Source organism: Acinonyx jubatus, chromosome B3 (assembly GCF_027475565.1).
Source record: "Acinonyx jubatus isolate Ajub_Pintada_27869175 chromosome B3, VMU_Ajub_asm_v1.0, whole genome shotgun sequence".
Taxonomy (NCBI): Eukaryota; Metazoa; Chordata; class Mammalia; order Carnivora; family Felidae; genus Acinonyx; species Acinonyx jubatus.
In genome coordinates this window covers 47,015,221-47,036,758 of record NC_069386.1, presented here as the reverse complement: position 1 = coordinate 47,036,758, position 21,538 = coordinate 47,015,221, and the positions used below count along the sequence as shown (strand labels likewise).

General features: G+C 36.1%; 1 protein-coding gene across 19 annotated transcripts in view; it reads right to left on the bottom strand.

Moving 5' to 3' along the window:
* Positions 1-21,538, bottom strand: part of ZNF280D (zinc finger protein 280D) — a 375,018-nt gene that overhangs the window by 141,220 nt on the left and 212,260 nt on the right. For all 19 annotated transcript variants that reach the window (XR_008299158.1, XR_008299156.1, XR_008299157.1 and 16 more), the window contains 2 exons: positions 20,400-20,570; positions 20,151-20,260 (listed from right to left, as the gene is read on the bottom strand). Coding sequence is in view for 15 of the 19 variants with exons in the window: in XM_053223975.1 (XP_053079950.1) it covers positions 20,151-20,260; positions 20,400-20,570 (281 nt within the window). In the remaining 4 variants the exon portion in view is untranslated. The remainder of the gene's footprint in view (positions 1-20,150; positions 20,261-20,399; positions 20,571-21,538) is intronic.

Genomic DNA, 21,538 nt, shown 5'->3' with positions numbered 1-21,538 from the left:
TAGTGCCTCATGAGTAAACTCAAGATGTCACATAAACTGGTTCTAAAGTGGAATACTTTCATACATGAGCTTTTTTTTTACCCAACAAGATTTAACTAATTCATTTATTGTACATCATTTTCAGTTGTAGAATTTCTCCAGGGCAGTTTTTCTCAAAGGTCAGTCCAAAGAAGACCTACATTAGAAAAACCAGGACTACTTGTCAAAATGCTAATTCCTGGGGCCTACTTCAGATCCATAAACCACAATGTCTAGATACAGGGCCCAGAAATCCTTATTTTTCAACTAGCCACCCAGGTAATTCATTTATAATATAAACCAGCTGACTTAAACTCTTCGTAAATGTGTTACTTAGTAAATTAATAACAACATTAAAAAGTTTGAAACTCTAAACACAACTCTATTCCATTTCTAAGGTAACATCCATCTCTTCTTCTGCCACATCGAAATGTTAAATCACTGGTAAAATGTTCTGAATCACATGAGAAGCTGTTCCAAAACAGGCCTATAACATTTCCTTCAATTGCATTTATGCTTTTCATCTATCAGTTCTGAAACCTTTAAGAAAAAAAAACACCAAGAAAAAAATATAAAATAGATCTATTTTAGATCTAAAAGAAAGGGGAAAAAATACTGAATAAAATGGGCCCCAAAACAATGACATAACTTGTGATTTAGGAGTTAAGGTTGCATCCATAAGCGAATTTAGGACAAATACATGATCCTCTGTAGTCAACCACTCAGAATAAATACAGTTGAAATGAAACCACAATGAAAAGAGGGAAATGAGAAGGGTTTTCTCTATATGTTTCTAGATATTCCTTATGACACACATAATACTTAAGAGTTGAACACTAGGTAAGTCAGGCTATTTCTAAGGACTTTTATAGGGCTAAGTTCCTTCTAAAACAGGCTGGTTTTGAATTTAAGGATAAATGGAGAAAAGGATAGTTCAGAGTAAATCCATCAGCATTATCAGAAAAAAACTCAAAATACATATCTTATTACAAGTGATGTGTACCATAGTATCATTTTGATAGATAGAACCGCTGACCTTAACTGCAATTTTACCATTGGAGTGATCTCAAACAATGGGAAAAATTATAATGCACAAAAATGATATATATGGAATAGTGTCCCTAATTAGAAATGTGGACAATCACATATATTCAAACAACAAACCTGGTTTTCAGACTGTAGGAGCTCTTGAGTCATATTTGAGATTCAATACTTTCCTGAAATCTACAAAATAAGTAGTCTATAGTAGAGTGTGTTACAAGGTTATATTTTTCAGAAACATCTAATTTGGTACACCCATAAGAGGTAAAGTTACCTTAATTACTCATAAATTACAATATACATAATAGATGATCAACCGCTTTCTGTGCCTCCATTTTTTCTTTTAAATAAAACAGGATCCGATTTTAAAAATAAATCTTTAAATATAAATATTTAAAAATATCAATATTTAAATATAAAATATTTAAAAATAAATAAGTCTCAAAGTGTCTTTATTTTTTAGTATAGTTGTCATACAATGCTACATTAGTTTCATTCACAGTATCTTTTTTTTTTCATTCACAGTATATTTTAAGCAATGTTTCAGATCCCTGTAAGACAGATGAGGAATAAATCACTGAAAACCAAGAATGGACAACCTAGTTCAGAAAATTTAGTAACTGAGAGAAAAGCACAGAATCCCACAGAAAATATCCAGAAGTCAAAAGGCAAGAAAGCAACTTAAATGAGAATTAGGCTTAGAAGGAAGGTTTTACAGGAGGATAGAAAAAGCTATGGATGGTATGGCTGAGGTATGGTCTAAGATCACCTGGTCATCTTTTATTCAGTCTAAAACCCTTTTGGTTCTAGCCCTTCACTGTAGCTCTAGGTTATCCCTTATTGTCTTCGGTTAGCCATTTGAAAGTATTAAACTTTAATGCCATACACTGTAATTTTAAACAGTAGATACCATCTTAGCACCATTATCATCTTCAGTCCTCCCAGTAGATGGCCATGTGCTAGTGCTTTGTTAGTACCTAAATATTTAGGTAAGATTTTCAGAACAAAGAAGGAGAGATGCTATTTTTAAATACTAAAATACAGAGGTGCCTGGGTGGCTCAGTTGGTTGAACGTCTGTCTTCGGGTTCAGGTAATGATCTCACAGTTTGTGAGTTCAAGCCCCCCGTAGGGTTCTGTGCTAATAGCTCAGAGCCTGGAGCCTGCCTCTGATTCTCTGTCTCCCTCTCTCTCTGCCCCTCCCCTGCTCACACTCTGTCTCTCTCTGTCTCTAAGAAGTGAATTAACACTAAAAAAATATTTTAAATAAAAAAATAAATAGTAAATTAGAAGTTCCCATATGATCAGCCTACATAAGTCAACATTTCCCCCTTTTCCTAGGACTCATCCAAAGCCACAACAACCAAATTCTAAAAATTTCACTTTCATTGAAACTAAGAACCACATAAAATCCACAGACTCTACAACATATGACAGTACTACCCAAAGCAGCCAAGATCAGACAGAAGACATGCAGGTGGAAGTAGAACAGAGAAGTCAAAAGGACCCAATAGTAACAGATCTTAGAAAGTGTCAGCAAAAATTTGCTAAAGATGAAAAACACATCCTGAAGTGCAAAGCTATATCCTTTCTTCGCAAAAACAGGTGCAGATGCTGGGGCAAGTAGGATAACAGAAGTCCCTCAGACTTCTTTTGGTACAGAGAAGTAGACAAGGCAATGCTATAAAGTCAGACACACAAGTCACATTTGCAGGAAACCTTCTGCCCAGCAAAGAGTTATTATATAAACCAGCTAATAGAATGTGAGATTATTATGGCAACCTTGGCTTCCCTAAAGGAGCTTTGTACAAAAGAGCTAGCCCAAGAAAATCCAACTTATTCTTCACTATGATAGAAACTTACATCTGAACAAAAATACTTTAGGATAAAAGAAGGAAAACGTAAAATTCAGACAAAAACGCCATGGAGCAGATGCAGATGAAAACAGTGACCAAAATTTTTGTTGCAAATTTTAAAACCTGAATGACACAACTGTGTCTATTTGGAAGACCATAAAGCAAGAAGAGACGGCAAGACCAAAAAGACATTAAAAAGAGTAACAAAACTGAGGGAAAAGTAAGGAAATAAAATCAGAGAGATAAAGACAAATTAGACAACAGTGGTGAACAGGCATTGGAAAATAAAATGAAGGACACAGAGGTTAATAATAAGAAGAGCAAATAAAAAAAAATTAAGTGTTAAAAGAAGAATATATTTATGCCAGACAAAGGACATCAAATGAATGCATACTGGACAACATTCTCCTCTCCCCTTCAAAAGGCAAAATAATTACATGGAATAAATATTTTTAAATATTAATCAAGAAAATTACACTAAAATAAATTCTCAAATCCCAACACTAAGTCATGTCATTATAAAATTATCAGTCTTCCAAAATAAAGAAATTCTATGGACCGCATGCAAAAAGGTCAAATCACTTACAAAGGGCAAAAAAAGGGCTTATCCCAGATTTCTCAACAGCAACATTCAATATTGTAAAACAGGAGCACCACAAACAAGATCCTCAAAGTAGGATCCAACTTACTTTATATCTGGACAAACTGTCCTTTTGAGAATGGATAATCGAACTGTTTTGAATATGAAAGACATCAAAAAATGCTGTTCCCAGGCCATGTTTGAGGAAATTACTAGAGGATGAACTTCAGCCCAACAGATAACTAAAAACCATGACAAACAGACTGGTAATCAACATATTTACTGTGAAAAAAGATTAAAACAAATATAGAAATAAGGTTAACAAAGTCAAATGCAAATGTTATATGCCCTGGCAATGAAAACATTATGCAACCAACAAATAAAAACTGGGAGGGGGTAAAAGGACAGTAAGCATAAGTAAGCTTGAGAAAGGTCATAGACTGCCTCACATATAATAGCAGTACACCAAAGAATACCATTTAGAGCTACCAAACGAAGTAGTATATGTATGAGCAGTTTTAATAGTACAAAGATAAATACTCAGAAAAATAATAATGACTAAAATCAGGCAGGAGAGGAGAAGGTAACAACGAGTGGGTTAAGAATACTTTAACCAACTCTAATTTTACAGAATGGCAAAATGAATATAAGACTACTAGAATTATATCAGCATTCCCTAAAAACTGAAGCTACATACATATGAAGCAATCACATGGTGAAAGACTTTTAAAAAAAGATAATAAAAATTGTCACAGAACCAAGACCAAAATAAATCATATCAACGAATATAAGTAAGTTTTACATAAGTGCCAAAACAAGAGATTTTCACATAGGATCACAAACCAAGAGGCATAAAGTGATTCAGAATGGTTAAAAATAAAAGAGTAAACAATATATTAGGCAAATGGAAACCACAGGAAAACAAGGGTTGTGAGCCTAAAAGTCATCAAACATTAAGACAAAAAAAGAGAATATTTTATAAAAATGCTAAAGGAAGAGGAAGTGATCCCCCACCCCCACCCCTGGAGTGCAGGCAGGGACCACATATCATGCGCCATGGAGAGGCACTTCTCCAGTACCACAGCACATAGAAGGGAAGTTTGAATCCTAGCCAAGCACAGGGGCATGGGAGTCAGAGGAGTGAGAAAGACCACCTGGTCTGCACCCAGCACAGTGAGGGCAGTTCAGAGTAATTTGGTACAACGGGTCCATGGAGAAGCAATTGGGGGACGGGGAACGGGTCGCCATTTTTCCCCCCACCACTACCAAAGTGGGGCCTCAGGGATTGGTCCTAAGGGCCCACAGTGGAGGGGGGAACTTGCCCACACCAAACTAGGCCCCTCCATGCCAGGTATACTGCATATCTACTGGCGCGGGATAGAGGCAGAGGAACCAGACAGCCCCTTCTCCAGACCAGTGCTGCTGCATTACCTTAATTCTTGGACAGTTCTTGTTATATAGATATATTCTTCCTTCCTTTTCTCCTCCTTATCTCTTCCCTCCTCTAGTCTGGTTACCCTGGTTGTTGGTTTATTTAAGGAGACATATTTAATCCATTCTCTTGATACATATTCCACACCTCCTTCTTTACTTTCCTTTCTCTCCCTCTGGAATAATCAAGCCCCATAGTTTCTCTGTCTGGGCAACTTTATCTTCATTTCTTTCCCCACTCCACCCCCGCTTCTTTATTTTCCTTTCTCTCTCTCTGGATTAAGCCATTTAGTCTCTCTGCCCAGTCAATGTTTATTTTCTCTTTTTCCTCCCCGCCCTTGTCACTTCTCTCTTTGTATATGCTCTTCCATCAGCACCACCTCCACCCTGATCTTTATTTGAGGCTGGTGTTTCTTGCTTTTGCTTTCGCATTGTTTTGTTTTTTTCTTTAACCTGTTTGTGTGTTTGCGTGTTTTGTTTTCTGTATGTTTGTCTGTTCATTTTCCTTTCCAAGGTTACTTGAAGGAACAAATCAAAGCACACCTGGTGGAGGGTCCAAAACATCACTACCAGTAGGGAAATAAAATAACCAAAGTCACAACAACAGAGACCAAATAACACTCTCCAAAAAACACCTCCTGAAGGTCCAGGCCCTGGACAGTGTATGACCCTCCTTTAATATAGCAGTGCTTACAGGTGCAGAGCACATAATAAGTTTTTAGAACTCATATAAGGGACAGAAAACTAGCCAAAATGACGAAACAGAAGAATGCTCCTCAAAAGAAATGCCAGAAGAAGTGACAGCTAAAGAATTGATCAATACAGATATAAGTACTATAACTGAACAAGAATTTAGAATAATAGTCATAAGATTAATCACTGGGCTTGAAAAAAGCATAGAAGATAGCAAAGAATCTATTGCTGCAGAGATCAAGGACCTAAAAAATATTCATGATGAATTTTAAAAATGCTATAAATGAGGTACAAAATAAAATGGAGGCAGCCATAGCAAGGACTGAAAAGGCAGAGGGGAGAATAGGTGAATAGAAGATAAAATTATGGAAAAAAGGAAGCTGAGAAAAAGAGAAAAAAATCCAGGGGATTTAGACAAATTGAGAACTAAGCAATTCAATCAAACAGAACAATATCCATATCAGAGGAATTCCAGAAGAAGAAAAGAGAGGGAAAGAGACTGAAGGTGTACTTGAACAAATCATAGCTAAGAACTTCCCCAATCTGGGGAAGGAAACAGACACTGAAATCCAAGAGGCACAGAGAACTCCCTTCAGAGGTAACATGAATGGATCTTCTGCACCACATATCAGTGTGAAACTGGCAAAATACAAGGATAAAGAGAGAATTCTGAAAGCAGCTAGGGATAACTGGGCCTTAACATATACAGATAGACACATAAGGGTAGTAGCAGACCTATCTACTGAAACTTGGAAGGCCAGAAAGGAATGGCAGGAAATCTTCAATGTGGTGAACAGGAAAAATCTGCAGCCAAGAATCCTTTATCCAGCAAGCCTGCCATTCAGAATAGGAGAGATAAAGGGTTTCCCCAAGAAAAACTGAAGGAATTCATCACCACCATACCAGCCCTAGAAGAGATACTAAGGGGGACTCTGTGAGTGAAATGTTGTAAGGACCACAAACTACCAGAGACATCACTACAAGCATGAAACCTACAGAAAACACGATGACTCTAAACCCACATCTTTTCAATAGTAACACTGAATGTAAATGGACTAAATGCTCCAATCAAAAGACATAGGATATCAGAATGGATACAAAAACAAGGCCCATCTATTTACTGTCTACAAGAAGCCCATTTTAGACCAGAGGGCACCTTCAGATTGAAAGTAAGGGGATGGAGAACTACCTATCATGCAACTGGAAGTCAAAAGAAAGCTTGAGTAGCCATACTTATATCAGACAAACTAGACTTTAAACTAAAGGCTGTAACAAGAGATGGAGAAGGACATTATAGAATAATTACAGAGTCTATCCATTAGGAAGAGCTAACAATTATAAATGTCTATGCACCAAATTCAAAAGCACCCAAATATATAAACAACAATGAATCACAAACATAAGCAATCTTATTGGTAAGAATGTGGTCATTGCAGGGGACTTTAATATTCCACTTACAACAATGGACAGATCATCTAGACAGAAAATCAGTAAGGAAACAATGGCCCTGAGAGATACACTGGATGCAGATATACTTGACAGATATATTTACAACTCTACATCCTAAAGCAACAGAATATACTTTCTTCTTAAGTGCACATGGAACATTCTCCAAGGTAGATCACATACTAGGTCACAAAAGAGCCATCAATAAATATAAAAGAATTGAGATCATATCACGCACACTTTCAGATCACAATGCTACAAAACCTGAAATCAACCACAGGAACAAGTTTGGAAAACCTCTAAATACACGGAGGTTAAAGAACATCCTACTAAAGACTGAATGGGTCAACCAGGCAATAAAAGAATAATTAAAAAACTATATAGTAACAAACGAAAAGGAAAACACAACAATCCAAACCCTTTGGGATGCAGCAAAGCCAGTCCTAAGAGGAAAATACATTGAAATCCAGGCCTATCTCAAGAAACAAGAAAAATCCCAAATAAAAAATCTAACAGCACACCTAAAGGAAATAGACACAGAACAGAAAAAAAAAAAAAAAAAAAAAAAAAACCCAAACCTAGCAGAAGGAGAGAAATAATAAAGATCAGAGCAGAAATAAACAATATAGAATCCAAAATCACAGTAGAATAGATCAATGAAACTAAGAGCTGTTTTTTTGAAAAAATACACAAAACTGATAAACCTCTAGCCAGGCTTCTCAAAAAGAAAAGAGAGAGGACCCAATTAGATAAAATCATGAATGAAAATGGATTTATTACAACCAAATCCCTCAGGAATACAAGAAATTACCAGGGAATACTATGAAAAATTATATGCCAACAAACTGGACAACCTGGAAGAAATGGACAAATTCCTAAACACCCACACACTTCCAAAACTCAAATGGGAAGAAATAGAAAATTTGAACAGACCCATAACTAGTGAAGAAACTGAATCAGTTATCATAAATCTCCCAACAAATAAGAGTCCAGGACCAGATGGCTTCCCTGGGGAATTCTACCAGACATTTAAAGCAGAGATAATACCTATCCTTCTCAAGCTGTTTCAAAAATAGAAAGGGAAGGAAAACTTCCAGACTCATTCTATGAAGCCAGTATTACTTTGATTCCCAAACCAGACAGAGACCCAGCAAAAAAAGAAAACTACAGTCCAATATCCCTGATGAATATGGATGCAAAAATTCTCAACAAGATACTAGCAAATCCAATTCAACAGCATATAAAAAGAATTATTCACCATGATCAAGTGGGATTTATTCCTGGGCTGCAGGGCTGGTTCAACATTTGCAAATCAATCAAAGTGATACATCACATTAATAAAAGAAAAGATAAGAACCATATGATCCTGTCAATCAATGCAGAAAAAGCATTTGACAAAATGCAGCATCCTTTCTGGATAAAAACCCTCGAGAAAGTCGGAATAGAAGAAACATACTTAAACATCATAAGCCATGTATGAAAAGCCCACAGCTAATATCATCCTCAATGGGGAAAAACTGAGTTTTCCTCCTGAGATCAGGAACACGACAGGGATGTCCACTCTCACCATTGTTGTTTAACATAGTGTTGGAAGTGCTAGCATCAGCAATCAGACAACAAAAGGAAATCAAAGGCATCAAAACTGGCAAAGATGAAGTCAAGCTTTCACTTTTTGCAGATGATATGATATTATACATGGAAAATCCGATAGACTCCACCAAAAGTGTGCTAGAACTGATACATGAATTCAGCAAAGTTTCAGGATATAAAATCAATGTACAGAAATCAGTTGCATTCTTATACACTAATAATGAAGCAACAGAAAGACAAATAAAGAAACTGATCCCATTCACAATTGCACCAAGAAGCATAAAATACCTAGGAATAAACCTAACCAAAGATGTACAAGATCTGTATGCTGAAAACTATAGAAAGTTTATGAAGGAAATTGAAGAAGATACAAAGAAATGGAAAAACATTCTGTGCTCATGGATTGGAAGAATAAATATTGTTAAAATGTCAATACTACCCAAAGCAATCTACACATTCAATGCAATCCCAATCAAAATTGCACCAGCATTCTTCTCAAAGCTAGAACAAGCAATCCGAAAATTTGTATGGAACCACAAGACCTCGAATAGCCAAAGTAATATTGAAGAAGACCAAAGCAGGAAGCATCACAATCCCAGACTTTAGCCTCTACTACAAAGCTGTAATCATCAAGACAGCACGGTATTGGCACAAAAACAGACACATAGACCAATGGAATAGAATAGAAACCCCAGAACTAGACCCACAAAAGGATGGCCAACTAGTCTTTGACAAAGCAGGAAAGAATATCCAATGGAAAAAAGACAGTCTCTTTAATGAATGGTGCTGAGAGAACTGGACAGCAACATGCAGAAGGATGAAACTAGACCACTTTCTTACACCATTCACAAAAATAAACTCAAAATGGATAAAGGACCTGAATGTGAGACAGGAAACCATCCAAACCCTAGAGGAGAAAGCAGGAAAAAACTTCTCTGACCTCAGCCGCAGCAATGTCTTACTTGATACTTCTCCAAAGACAAGGGAATTAAAAGCAAACATGAACTACTGGGACCTCATCAAGATAAAAAGCTTCTTCACTGCAAAGGAAAACAATCAACAAAACTAAAAGGCAACCAATGGAATGGGAAAAGATATTTACAAATGACATTCGGACAAAGGGCTAGTATCCAAAATCTATAAAGACCTCACCAAACTCTACACCTGAAAAACAAATAATCCAGTGAAGAAATGGGCAGAAAACATGAATAGACACTTCTCTAAAGAAGACATCCAGATGGCCAACAGGCACATGAATAGACGCTCAACGTCACTCCTCATCAGGGAAATACAAATCAAAACCACACTGAGATATTACTTCACGCCAGTCAGAGTGGCTAAAATGAACAAATCAGGAGACTATAGATGCTAGAGAGGATGTGGAGAAATGGGAACCCTCTTGCACCGTTCGCGGGAATGCAAACTGGTGCAGCTGCTCTGGAAAACAGTACGGAAGTTCCTCAAAAAACTAAAAATAGAACTACCCTATGACCCAGCAAGAGCACTGCTAGGAGGGTACCCAAGGGATACAGGAGTGCTGATGCATAGGGGCACATGTTCCCTAATATTTAAAGCAGCACTTTCAACAATAGCCAAATTATGGAAAGAACCTAAATGTCCATCAACTGATGAATGGATAAAGAAGATGTGGTTTAGGGGTGCTTGGGTGGCTCAGTCGGTTGAGTGTCCGACTTCAGCTCAGGTCATGATCTCGTGGTTCATGAGTTCGCGCCCTGCGTCGGGCTCCGTGCTGACAGCTCAGAGCCTGGAGCCTGTTTCGGATCCTGTGTCTCCCTCTCTCTCTGCCTCTCCCTCACTCACGCACTCTTGCTCTCTCTCTCTCTCTCTCTCTCTCTTTCTTGGTCTCTCAGAAGTAAGTAAATGTAAAAAAATTTTTTTAAATAAATTAATTAAAAAAAAAAGATGACGTGGTTTATATACACAATGGAATACTACTTGGCAATGAGAAAGAATGAAATCTTGCCATTTGCAGCAATGTGGATGGAACTGAAAGGTATTATGGTAAGTGAAATAAGTCAGTGAGAGAAAAAGACATCATAGGTTTTCACTCATATATGAATCTTGAGAAACTTAACAGAAGACCAGGGGGGAGGGGAAAGGAAGGGGAAAAAAGTTACAGAGAGGGAAGGAGGCAAACCTAAGAGACTCTTTAATACAGAGAACAAACTGAGGGTTGATGGGGAGTGGGGGAGAGGAGAAAGTATGTGATGGGCATTGAGGAGGGCACTTGTTGGCATGAGCACTGGGTGTTGTATGGAAGCCAAGTTGACAATAAATTATATTTAAAAAATGCTAAAGGATGGGTTTATAATACAATTGTGAGAGAATCATCCATATCGCAAATAATATTAACAATCTTAGAAGTGCAATATATGGCAGAAAATATCAGTAATGAAAGATATACATTGACATTTGGTATTTCTCCATCCATGTAAGAAAAAGTACACAACAGGATGGAGTTAAGATGGCAAAGTAGTATGGGGACCCTAAGCTTGTCTAGTCCCTGACATCAGCTGGATCAGCATCACACCATTTTGAACACCTAGGAAATTGATCGAAGGATTAATGCAATAATCTGCATAATTCAAGCCAGAGAATTTGGCAGTTACGCAATGAATAGAAGTGAATTGGGGGAGGAAAAAACCCACAGAGCCATGGAGGGTAGGGAGCCATTTTCGCAGAAGGAGGACCGAGAGATTAAGAAAAAGGGGAAACTGCAGCACATCCTGATCATGCAAAAAAAGCACACACCCCAAAAGTAGCTGGAGAGAAACAAAGAGTAAAAACACTCACAGGAGACAGGACAAGACATTTGTTCTCCAAAATCACTGATGGGGAGAAAGGAGAGGGTTCTAATACTGCCAGAAGTTTATACAGAATGGAGAACAGAGTCTGAAGTTTCAGAGCTCAGTGCCTGGCAGTCCTCTGGTGGAAAAGTAGGGCGAATACCCAAAAGCAGGGAGCACAGTTCGAGGGGTCAAAGTCTCTCACGGGGAGAAGCAGTTCTGCTTGCACTGCATTTGGTAGAGGCCATACAACCTTCCTATGGGCAAGATTCTCAGCAGACCCTGGAGAACGGCCACATTTACTGATATTTTAACAATGATCCCAGAGTGGAGCAAAACCTGGCACTGGCTGTGTGTTGTGATTTACCATAAACTCTGAGACAGTGCTGCTGCGCGATCACATGAATGTTTTCTGGGACAACCTGGCCACTGCCCAGGAATACCCTACCCCAGAGAATCAGCATGGATCCAAGATGCCAGGATCTCTGAAGTGTGGGGTTTTGAAACACAGCCCCATCTGAGATAAATCTCTGGAGGCCACACCAGGAAGACAGACAGCTTGGACAAAGAGTAAAGGCATGGAGCAGATGGAAGCCTGAGACAAAGGACGGTCGCTTGACTGCTTGTGTGTTAGGGCATGAAATTCCTGTGCCAGAGACTAGAGAGCCAGGTGAAGCTATTTTCACCGCAAGCATGCACATGCACATGCACACACATGTGGAACAACCCCAGTGAGCTAAGCAGTGCCACCAAGTAGAAAACAGAGCTGTTACACCAAGCCATGCCCACCTGCACACTCCAGGCACATCCCCCAGAGGACCAGCACAAATCACTTCCACCTGCTTAGTCTACAGACTACAGTGCTGCAAAGTTTCAGTTCTAGGGAAAAATGGATATAACTTCATTTGGATATCATTCGGTTTGCTTGTTTGTTTATTTTCTTTGCTTCTGTTTTTATGTTATTTTCTTTTTTCTCTCTCTGTTTCTTAGATACAGAAAGGGAAATTTTTAAATTTTTTTATTCAACTTTATTTTCTTTATTCTCTTTTATACTATTTTATTCAATTTTTTAATTAAAAAATTTTTTTTAATGTTTATTTTTGAGACAGAGAGACAGAGAAAGAGTGAGAGAGAGAATGAGCAGGGGAGGGGCAGAGAGAGAAGGAGACACAGAATCTGAAACAGAATCCAGGCTCCGAGTGGTCAGCACTGAGCGCAACGCAGGGCTTGAACTCGTGGACCATTAGATCATGACCTGAGCTAAATAAAGTCAGACACTTAACCGACTGAGCCACCCTGGTGCCCCTTTTTTAATATTTAAATTTATTTTATAAGTTATTTTTTCATTTCTCTCTATTCTCTTTTCTGTCAAGCTTATCTAAACAAGCAGACTGAAACACACCTAGGTTCTAGCTTCGTTTATTTGACTTTTTTTATTTTTAATTTTTTATTTTATTAGTTTTTTCTTTACCTCCAAAATGAAAGGACAGAAGAAACAAACAAAAGGACAAACAAAAGGACAAACAAAACTAAAGGAGTTGGTGACCACTAGACCTGCCCTGCAATAAATTTTAAGGGGGACGCTGAGTGGAGAAAAAAACAAAACAAAACAAAAAAGACCAAAAGCAAAAAAGACCCAAGAACATTACCAGAAATACCAATTCCATAGCAATACAATGGCATTAAATTCATTTCTTTCAATAATCAACTCTGAATGTAAATGGACTAAATGCTCTAATCAAAAGACACAGGGTATCAAAACGGATAAAAATGCCCATCTATATGCTGACTACAAGATACTCATTTTAGACCTAAAGACATCTGCAGTTTGGGGTGCCTGGGTGACTCAGACAGTTAAGCATCTGACTCTTGGTTTCAGCTCAGGTCATGATCTCGCATTTGTGAGTTCAAGCCCCGTATTATGCTCTGCGCTGACAGTGCAGAGCCTGCCTGGGAATCTCCCTCTCCCTCTCTCTCTGCCCCTTCCCCATTCATGTTCTTTCTCCCTCAAAATAAATAAATAAACTTTAAAAATTTAAAAAAAAAAAGACATCTGCAGACTGAAAGGGGATGGAGAACCAACTATCATGCTAATGGATGTCAAAATAAAGCCTGAGTAGCAATACTTATATCAGACAAATTAGATTTTAAAATAAAGACCATAACAACAGATGAAGAAGGGCATTATATCATAATTAAGGAGGTTATCCACCAAGATCTAACAATTGTAAATATTTATGCCACCAACTTAGAATCATCCAAATACACAAGTCAAATAATCACAAACATAAAGAAACTCACTGATAATAATACCATAATAGTAGGTGGACTTTAACACCCCACTTACAACAACACACAGATCATCTTAGCAGAAAATCAGCAAGGAAACAATGGCTTTGAATGACACACTGAACTGGATGGACTCAACAGATATGCTGAGAACATTTCATCCTAAAGCAGCAGAATACACATTCTTCTTGAGTGCACATGGAACATTCTCCAGATCACACACTGGGTCACAAAACATCCCTCAAAAAGCACAAAAAGATCAACATCATTCCATGCATATTTTCAGACCACAATGCTATGAAACCTGAAATCAGCCACAAGAAAAAATTTGGAAAGACCACAAATACTTGGAGATTAAAGAACATCCGTAAACCAAGAAATTAAAGAGGAAATAAAAAAGTACATGGAAGCCAATGAAAATGAAAACATGACAGTCCAAAACCTTTCAGACGCAGCAAAGGCAGTCATAAAAGGGAAGTATATCCCAATCCAGGCCTTGCTGTAAGAAGGAAGCAATGTCTCAAATACACAACCTAACCATTCACCTAAAGGAGCTGGAAAAAGCACAGCAAATAATGCACAAAACCAGCAGAAGAAGGGAAATAAAGATTAGAGTGGAAATCAATGATTTCTAAATCAACAAATAGTAGAACATATTAATAAAACTAAGCTAGTTCTTTGAAAAAATTAACAAAATTGATAAACTCCTAGATTTATCAAAAAGAAAAAGGAAAAGGACCCAAATAAATAGAATCACAAATGAGAGGAGATTTCACAACAAACACCATAAAAATACAAACAATAATAAGAGAATATTATGGACAATTATATGCAAACAAATTGGGCAATCTGGAAGAAATGGATAAATTCCTACAAGCATATAAATTACCAAAACTGAAACAGGTAAAAGTAGAAAATTTGAACAGACCCATAACCACTGAAGAAATTGAATCAGTAATTATAAACTAACAAAACTGAAACAGGAAGTAGAGCATTTGCACAGACCCACAGCCAGTACAGAAATTGAATCTGTAATAAAAAATCTCCCAACAAACAAAAGTCCAGTGTCAGATGGCTTCCTGGGGCAATTCTACCAACATTTAAGAAGAGTTAACACCTATTCATTTGAAGCTGTTCCAAAAAATAAAATGGAAGGAAAACTTCCAAACTCATTCTGTGAGGTCAGCATTTCTTTGATTTTAAGACCAAAGACTCCACTAAAAAGGAGAATTACAGACCAATTTTCCTGATGAACATGGATGCAAAAATTCTCAACAAGATACTAGCAAACCAAATGCAACAATACATTTAAAGAATTACTCACCATAAGCAAGTGGGATTATTCCTGGGCTGCAGGAGTGGTTCAATATCCACAAATCAATCGATGTGATATATCACATTAATGAAAGAAAGGATAAGAACCACATGATTCCCTCAATAGACACAGAAAAAGCACTTGACAAAATATAGCATCCTCTCTTGATAAAAACTCTCAAGAAAGTAGGGATGGAAGGAACATCCCTCAACATCATAAAGGCCATCCATACACGAAAGACCCATAGCTACTACCATCCTCACTGAGGAAAAACTGAGAGCTTTTCCCCTAAGGTCAAGAACACAAGAGCGATGTCTGCTCTCACAACTGTTGTTTATCACAGTACTGAAAGTACTAGCCTCAGTAATCAGATAACAAAAAGAAAAAAAAGTCATCCAAATTGGCAAAGAAGTCAAACTTTCACTTTTCACAGATGACATGATATTCTACATGGAACACCTCAAAGATTCCACCAAAAAACTTCTAGAAGTGATACATGAATTCAGCAAAGCTGCAGGATATAAAATTAACATACAAAAATCAGTTACATTTCTATACACCAATAATGAAGCAACAGAAAAAGAAATCAAGGAATCTATGCCATTGATAACTGCACCAAAAACCATAAAATACCTAGGAATAAACCTAACCAAAAAGGTAAAAGATCTACACACAAAAAGCTATGGAAAACTTAGGAAAGAAACTGAAGAAGACACAAAGAAATGGAAAAATATTCCATTCTCATGGACTGGAAGAAAAAATATTGTTAAAATGTCAATACTACCCAAAGCAATCTACACATTCAATGCAATCCCTATCAAAATACCAGCATTCTTCACAGAGCTAGAGCAAATAATTATAAATTTGTACAGAACTAGAAAAGTCCCCAAAGAGCCAAAGTAATGTTGAAAAAGAAAACCAAAGCTGGAGGCATCCCAATTCTGAACTTCAAGCTACATTACAAAGCTACAATCATCAAGATAGTATGGTACTGGCACAAAAACAGACACAAAGATCAATAGAACAGAACAGAAAACCCGGAAATGGACCCACAAATACATGGCCAACTCATCTTTGACAAAGCAAGAAAGAATATCCAGTGGAAAAAAGACAGTCTCTTCAGCAAATGGTGCTGGGAAAACTGGACAGCGACATGCAGAAGAATAAATCTGGACCACTTTCTTCCACCATACACAAAAATTAACTCAATATGGATGAAAGACCTAAATGTAAGACAGGAAGCCATCAAAACCCTAGAGGAGAAACCAGGCAAAAACTTCTGATCTCAACTGCAGCAACTTCTTACTAGACATGTTTCCAGAGGCAAGGGAAACAAAAGCAAAAATGAACTACTGGGACCTCATCAAGATAAAAAGCTTCTGCACAGCTAAGTAAACAATCAACAAAACTCAAAGGCAACCAACATAATGGGAGAAGATATTTGCAAATGACATCTCTTATAAAGGGTTAGTATCAAAAATGCATAAAGAATTTCTCAAACTCAACACCCAAAAAATAAATAATCCAGTGAAGAATGGACACTTTTCCAAAGACATCCAGATGGCAAACAGACTCATGAAAAGACGCTCAACATTACTCATCATCAGGGAAATACAAATTAAAACCACAATGAGATACCACCCCACACCTGTCAGAATGGCTAAATGAACAACTCAGGAAACAAAGATGTTGGCGAGAATGCGGAGAAAGGGGAACACTTTTGTACTGTAATGCAAACTGGTGCAGCCCCTCTGGAGAACAGTACAGAGGTTCCTCAAAAAATTAAAAATAGAGCTATCCTATGGCTAGCAATTACACTACTATTTATACAAAAAATACAAAAATGCTGATTCGAAGGGGCATATGCACCCCAATGTTTACAGCAGCACTATCAACAACAGCCAAAGTATGGAAAGACCCCAAATGTCCAATGACTGATGAATGGATAAAGAAGATGTGGTATATATATACAATGGAATATTACTAAGCAATCCAAAAGAATGAAATCTTGCCATTTGCAACAATGTGAATGGAACTAGAATGTATTTTGCAAACCAAAATCAGTCAGAGAAAGACAAATATCATGATTTCACTTATATGTGGAATTTAAAAAAACAAAACAGATGAACATAGGGGAAAGGAAGGAAAAATAAGATAAAAACAGAGAGGGAGGCAAACCAGGGGAGACTTTTAAATACAGGGAACAAACTGAGGGCTGTTAGAGGGGAGGTGGGGACAGGATGGGCTAAATGGGTGATGGGCATTAAGGAGGGCACTTGTTGGAATGAGCACTGGGTGTCATATGTAAGTGATCCATCACTAAATTCTACTCCATTATTATACTATATGTTAACTAACTTGGATTTAAATTAAAAAATAATAATAAATTTGTTGTAGATTTAAAAAAAAGATGAAGTATACAACAAAATAAAGATACAGAAATCTAAATAATGTAATTAATAAGCTATGTCTGATTAATAAATTTCAAATTCCATACCCTATGAAAAACTGCATACCTATTTTCAGGTTTCCATGTAACATTAAATAACCTATCCACTCAAAAAGGAAAAAAAATTGTGAGAATTTGGGCTTTTACCATTAATGTTTGAACGCCAGTTATGCCTTTAAATAAACTGGCTATAAAACAATGAGAAAAATGTTCATCTCCAAGAATTTTTTTCTTTTTTTTTTTTTTTTAAGATTTTAATATATATTTTAGAAAGAGCCTACAAGCAGGGCAGAGAGAAAGAAAGAGAGATAGAGAGGGAGAGAGATTCTTAAGCAGGCTCCATTACCAGTGTGGAACCCAAAGCAGGGCTCAATCCCACGACCCTGGGATCATGACTTGAGCCAAAATTAAGAGTCAGATGCTCAAGAGAGTGACCTACCCAGGTGCCCCTGCAAGAATTTTCTAAAGATTAAATGAAATACAGTATTTAAAGTTTAATAGTCTGGCACATGGTCTCAGATACACAAATTGTTCTTAATACTGTAGGATATTTGCCTTATGTTTTAGATATTCTTTACTGAAAGAGAAAACATTATTTCTGTAGTGCAGTCATCTACTTATCTATAATAGCAAACATTAATTCACAAAGAATCTAAAAATCACATTTTTTCAAAATGGAACTCGCTGTAATACTAAAACTTCAACTGATATATAAAATGCATAAGCTAGGATACAAAAAGTCTAAGTTTTAAACTTCCTTGTCCTAGAGTTGGTGACTATTCTGTCACATTTCTTTATGATATAAACACACATAATAAGCTGTTTATATTATATATTTAACTTAGTTCACTAATACGTCTTTGAGATCATCCCATATCATTATCCATTACAGACATTCCATTCTTTTTAAAAGGTTGCATAGTTTTCTATTATATGAATATTATATGAAATTTTGGTTGTTTCTAATATGAGTAATCAAAAACAATGCAATAATACACATATTGGATGTAAAGCTACATTTTGGAAAATAGCTGCCAATTTTACCAGATACAGAAGGATATACACAATATGCTACAATTTATATACAAAACAGAAAGAAAATAAGAACATTTGTGTTAACTGTTCATGTGGAAAGGAAATTAGGAAAAATACAAAAACCAACTAATAAAAATTATTTTCTTTGAGAGTCATTCTGAGAACCAGATAAATAAGAGACACAGTTAAGATTTTTCACTTATATGCCTTTGGAAACTGTTTTATCTTGAATAATATCACTGTATTCCTTACTCAAATAATTAAAGTCAAAGAATGTAGCTTTTCTTTCCATCTAAAATGCAAACATAAAATACATCAAGTATCTCATCAAAGCATTACACAGATAAAAAAAAAAAAGTGAAAGCACCTGTAAAGGTTAATTTTTATGTAAGAAGAAAGCACAGAGTGCAATTATCAGGGGCTACATTCTGGTTGCTGGAAGTAGTGACAGACCAAATGCTGTTTTGTAACCGAATAAAAAGACATACTTGAAATTCTAAAAAAGTTCCCTTATTTTTTCTACCTTTTTAATAAAATGTTTTATCTTAATAAAAGTTTGTCAATTTCTGAAATTGTGAACAAGAACTTTCCTTACCTATTTCTTTACAACTATACCCTTCTCCTTCCTTTCTTTCTTCATATAATCTACATGGACTTTTTTCTTTCTCTTTCTCCCTTCCTGCCATTTCTATAGGACATGCAAAGAGAATGCAGGATATCTTTCCTCACACCAAAGGAGGATACTGTAATATACACTAAAATATTTCAAGTGAAATGTTACCTACACCTCATATTTCATTTGTACTTTGAAAAATTCTTAAAATTTAATCTCAAGAGCTTCCTATTCCAATAAAAAGCCTGAATTAATTTAGGACAATTACACAAACTATATTCTGAATATAATTATTTCAGATGAAATGTTCCATCATTTGGGGTTTAAGTCTGAGCGCTGAAAATTAAATGTAAAATTCAGATTTTCATTGTGTAATGTGTCATGCACATGTTACCATGAACCCAAAAACATAATAATTAAAGAAACTATAAAAATGCCCTTTTTTAAAAGTTTGAATTATGCCAAATCTACTAAATATTTTGATTAATAATTTACTTTCATTTAAAATGAGAATACAATAAGCATACATTATAATGCATATAAACTTAATTCTTAAAATTTGATGATTCAGGGGCGCCTGGGTGGCTCAGTCGGTTAAGCGGCCGACTTCCGCTCAGGTCATGATCTCACACTCCGTGGGTTCGAGCCCCGCGTCGGGCTCTGTGCTGACAGCTCAGAGCCTGGAGCCTGTTTCGGATTCTGTGTCTCCCGCTCTCTGACCCTCCCCCCTTCATGCTCTGTCTCTCTCTGTCTCAAAAATAAGTAAACGTTAAAAAAAAATTTTTTTTTAAATTTGACGATTCAGAGTAAATTTAAAAATCTTATATGAAGATAATCATTATGAATATAAATCTTTGCCAAAGTTATATGGAAATACCACTATGAGAAGATTTTTTTCATTAAATATCTGGACAAAGCATTATTTACTATAAATCAATATTTTAGGGATTTGCAAACCTGTTTAAAATTAAATTTTGAAAAAGTTTTACCTTCATGTGATTTTTCAAAGGATCCAAAAGATTAAAATGAATATTGCACTTTGGACAAGCTCTTGGAAAAGGTGTTCCATTTTTAGATTGATTTGATGAGGTATTTGTACCTAAAATAAATTCAAAACATATGTAATTCAAAATTCATCTTTTATAATTTTAATCACTAAAAATAGGAAATTTACGATTTCTAAAATTTATATATAAATACTATTAATTTCTTTTGTATATGCCACATTTCACATTTACCTTTTGATGATGTAGCCTGGGGAGATGTCACTGAAAGAGACTTAACTGAAGGAAATACAGCTGAAGAATTTATTCCAGAAACACCATCACTGGGCTTAGGTTTTTTTGGATTAACGCTGTTTACTTCAGAAGTAGAAGGACGTTTTGATAAAAACGAACTTTCATTCATACCTACAATGAGTTAAATAAGTGGGAAAAGTATTTTTAAACACTGTAGCATGTTTCCTACAACTAAATAAAATTACTTTGGAGCTAAATTAAACGTAATACAATTGAGTGATCCTAATAAATAATGATAAAAATTTATGTGATGAAAAGTCAGGGGTGTACCAAATGGAAATCTTGAAAAAGAAGAACAAAACTGGAGGCATCACAATCCCAGATTTTAAGATATACGACAAAGCTATAGTAATAAAACAGTATGGTACTGGCACAAAAACAGACACACAGATCAGTACAACAAAACAGAGAGCCCACAGATAAAGCCACAATTATATGGTCAATGAATCTACAACAAAGGAGGCAAGAATATACAATGGTTTGAAAAAGTCTCTTCAACAAATGATGTTGGGAAAACTGGACAGTTAATATGCAGAATGAAACTGGATTACTTTATTACACCATACACAAAAATAAACTCAAAATGGAATAAAGACCTAAATGAAAGATCTGAAACCATAAAATTTCTACAAGAAAACATGGGCAATAATCTCTTTGAAATCAGCCATAGAAATATTTTTCTAGATAGGTCTCCTCTGGCAAGGCAAACAAGAGCAAAATTAAACTACTGAGACTACACCAAAATTAAAGACTTTTGCACAGCAAAGGAAACCATCAACAAAACAAAGAGGCAATCTACAGAATGGGAAAAGATATTTTCAAATGATACATCCAATAGGGAGTTAATATCCAAAATTTACAAATAACTTATACAACTCAACAGCAAAATAATAATAATAATAACGCAATTAAAAATGGTCAGAAGACATGAACAGACATTTCTCCAAAGCAGACATACAGATGACCAACAGACGCATGAAAAGATGTTCACCAACACTAATCATCAGTGAAATGCAAATCAAAACCACAATGAGAAATCATCTCACACCTGTCAGAATGGCTAAAATCAAAAAGACAAG